The 1,825-nt window shown below is 38.6% G+C and overlaps 1 protein-coding gene across 1 annotated transcript; it reads right to left on the bottom strand.

Moving 5' to 3' along the window:
* Positions 1-507: 507 nt before the first annotated feature.
* LOC111786455 (GATA transcription factor 21-like) lies at positions 508-1,815 on the bottom strand. Its single transcript, XM_023666705.1, has 3 exons — positions 1,699-1,815; positions 843-1,280; positions 508-752 (listed from the first exon to the last, which is right to left on the bottom strand). The coding sequence occupies exons 2-3, from the start codon at positions 1,275-1,277 to the stop codon at positions 669-671; spliced, it is 519 nt and encodes a 172-aa protein (XP_023522473.1). The 5' UTR covers positions 1,278-1,280; positions 1,699-1,815; the 3' UTR covers positions 508-668.
* Positions 1,816-1,825: the final 10 nt, after the last annotated feature.

The following is a 1,825-nucleotide window of genomic DNA, read 5'->3' on the forward strand; positions in this document are numbered from 1 at the left end:
TGTGGGCTGTTTGGACTTGTGAGGCATAATCGAGATTAGTTCAGATGGGACTAAACCCAAAAGCAAATAAAACTGGACCCAAATGGGCTTTGGACAAGAGATGGATTGCCCAAATCCCCTCCTGTCCAGTATCCATTTGTTTATCTTGTTAGGTATATGAGAATAGATGATCCAAAGAGAGTTTCATTGGTGCTAGAGATAATAAGGAACTACAAACTCAACTAGAACCCTAAACCCTAATAGATAGTGAATAATATAAGGTGGATGTAAGATATAAATAAGCAAGTTACTTAATGAATGAATTCCTTTGAATTAAGTATATGTTTTAGGGTAGGTGGATAAATTTAAATGGAACTTAGGATCGGATAATTAAAATTAAAATTAAAGTTTCAGTTAGTAATAAAAAGAAATTAGGTTTTAGAATCAAGAGATGTGCGCATGAGGACAATTTCATTATTGAACGGTAATTAAATCAATTTAATGTAACCGAGCTTGAATTAAAAGAAAGAAACGGATGAAGACAGAAATCAAATTCTTAAATAAAAAACAAAATTTTGAAATCTACAATAATTTAACAAGTGACACCTAGCTCTTGCCATGCGTTACTTGAAAAGAACCCGAGGCAATGCCCGGCGTTCAAGAACAAGGCTCCCTCCGCTGTTCTCTTGCTACCCGTGGTTGTTCTCTGCTGCCACTGCTTCCTTATTCATTATTTCCTTTCTATACCTTATGCCGCAGGCGTTGCAAAGGCTCTGAAATATTAATCCACCATCCACTATATTACAACCATTATCCTTCTCAATTCACCACTTTCTATTTTAACATCTTAATTAATTTCGTACCTTAGGACCAAGAGGGCCTTTACGCCACATGGGCGTGAAATTGGTGTTGCAATTGTAGTTGGTGCACCTCCTCTCGACCTCGTTGCAGGCAGAAACTCGGCGCCGTTGCAAACCTCTCCGCCGGCCGCCGCCGGAGGAAGCTTCCGCTTCATGATCATCTGTTTTTCTACAAGCAGGGTTGAGGAGTGTGTACTGGTCATTATTGTAATTTTGAAGAGGAAGATTGGCCATGCTATTTGCAGTGCTGCCAATGGTCTTCGCTGGATAAGTGTTGCAGTATAAACTTGGATGAAGCTGCCCAAAGTTGTTTGACTTGAGAACATAGGTTTTCAGCTCTTTTGACCATACAATTTGGTGAGGGTTGTAATTCGCCTCACTCATCATCTCACCACTTCTGCCACCGGAAGACGCCAACCCATGATTATTGTTCACCATCACCTGTTTGAGTTTTGGTTTAATATCATTGGATTAATCGGTGATACATCCGATTTGAATTTCCACACATTTCCATATCAGAACTATACATCCTTAATCATCATATATGCATATGTATATCACATTGACATTAAAGCTTCAAATTCCTAACTCTAAAATGGAAAGAAGAAGAAAATCTGGAAACACTAGGATGGAAGGCTAATTAATATTAAGATCGTGTACACACTAGTGATTATTAAATTTAGTCAAATCACGCCTCAATTGAAAAAACCCTAATCAAGATTAGGCAGAGACAGCACAATAATCAGTTTTGAAAAAGTTGTTTGGAATTTTGATTGAGATCTGCAAAAGCTGATATTTGATCTAATCAAGCAAAAGAGATTGGGGTTTGGTTTGAAAATAAGGCAGGAGAGAAGCAAACCTGGTGAGGTTGAAGCGCATGATGGTTGATACTGTGAATAGGAGCGGAGAAAAATGGTTTAGAATGATCAATATCAGGACGTTCACCGGCATTGGCATTGGCATTGGCATTGGCATTGGCATTGGCA

The sequence above is a fragment of the Cucurbita pepo genome, unplaced genomic scaffold (assembly GCF_002806865.2).
Source record: "Cucurbita pepo subsp. pepo cultivar mu-cu-16 unplaced genomic scaffold, ASM280686v2 Cp4.1_scaffold001691, whole genome shotgun sequence".
NCBI classification, from domain to species: domain Eukaryota; kingdom Viridiplantae; phylum Streptophyta; class Magnoliopsida; order Cucurbitales; family Cucurbitaceae; genus Cucurbita; species Cucurbita pepo.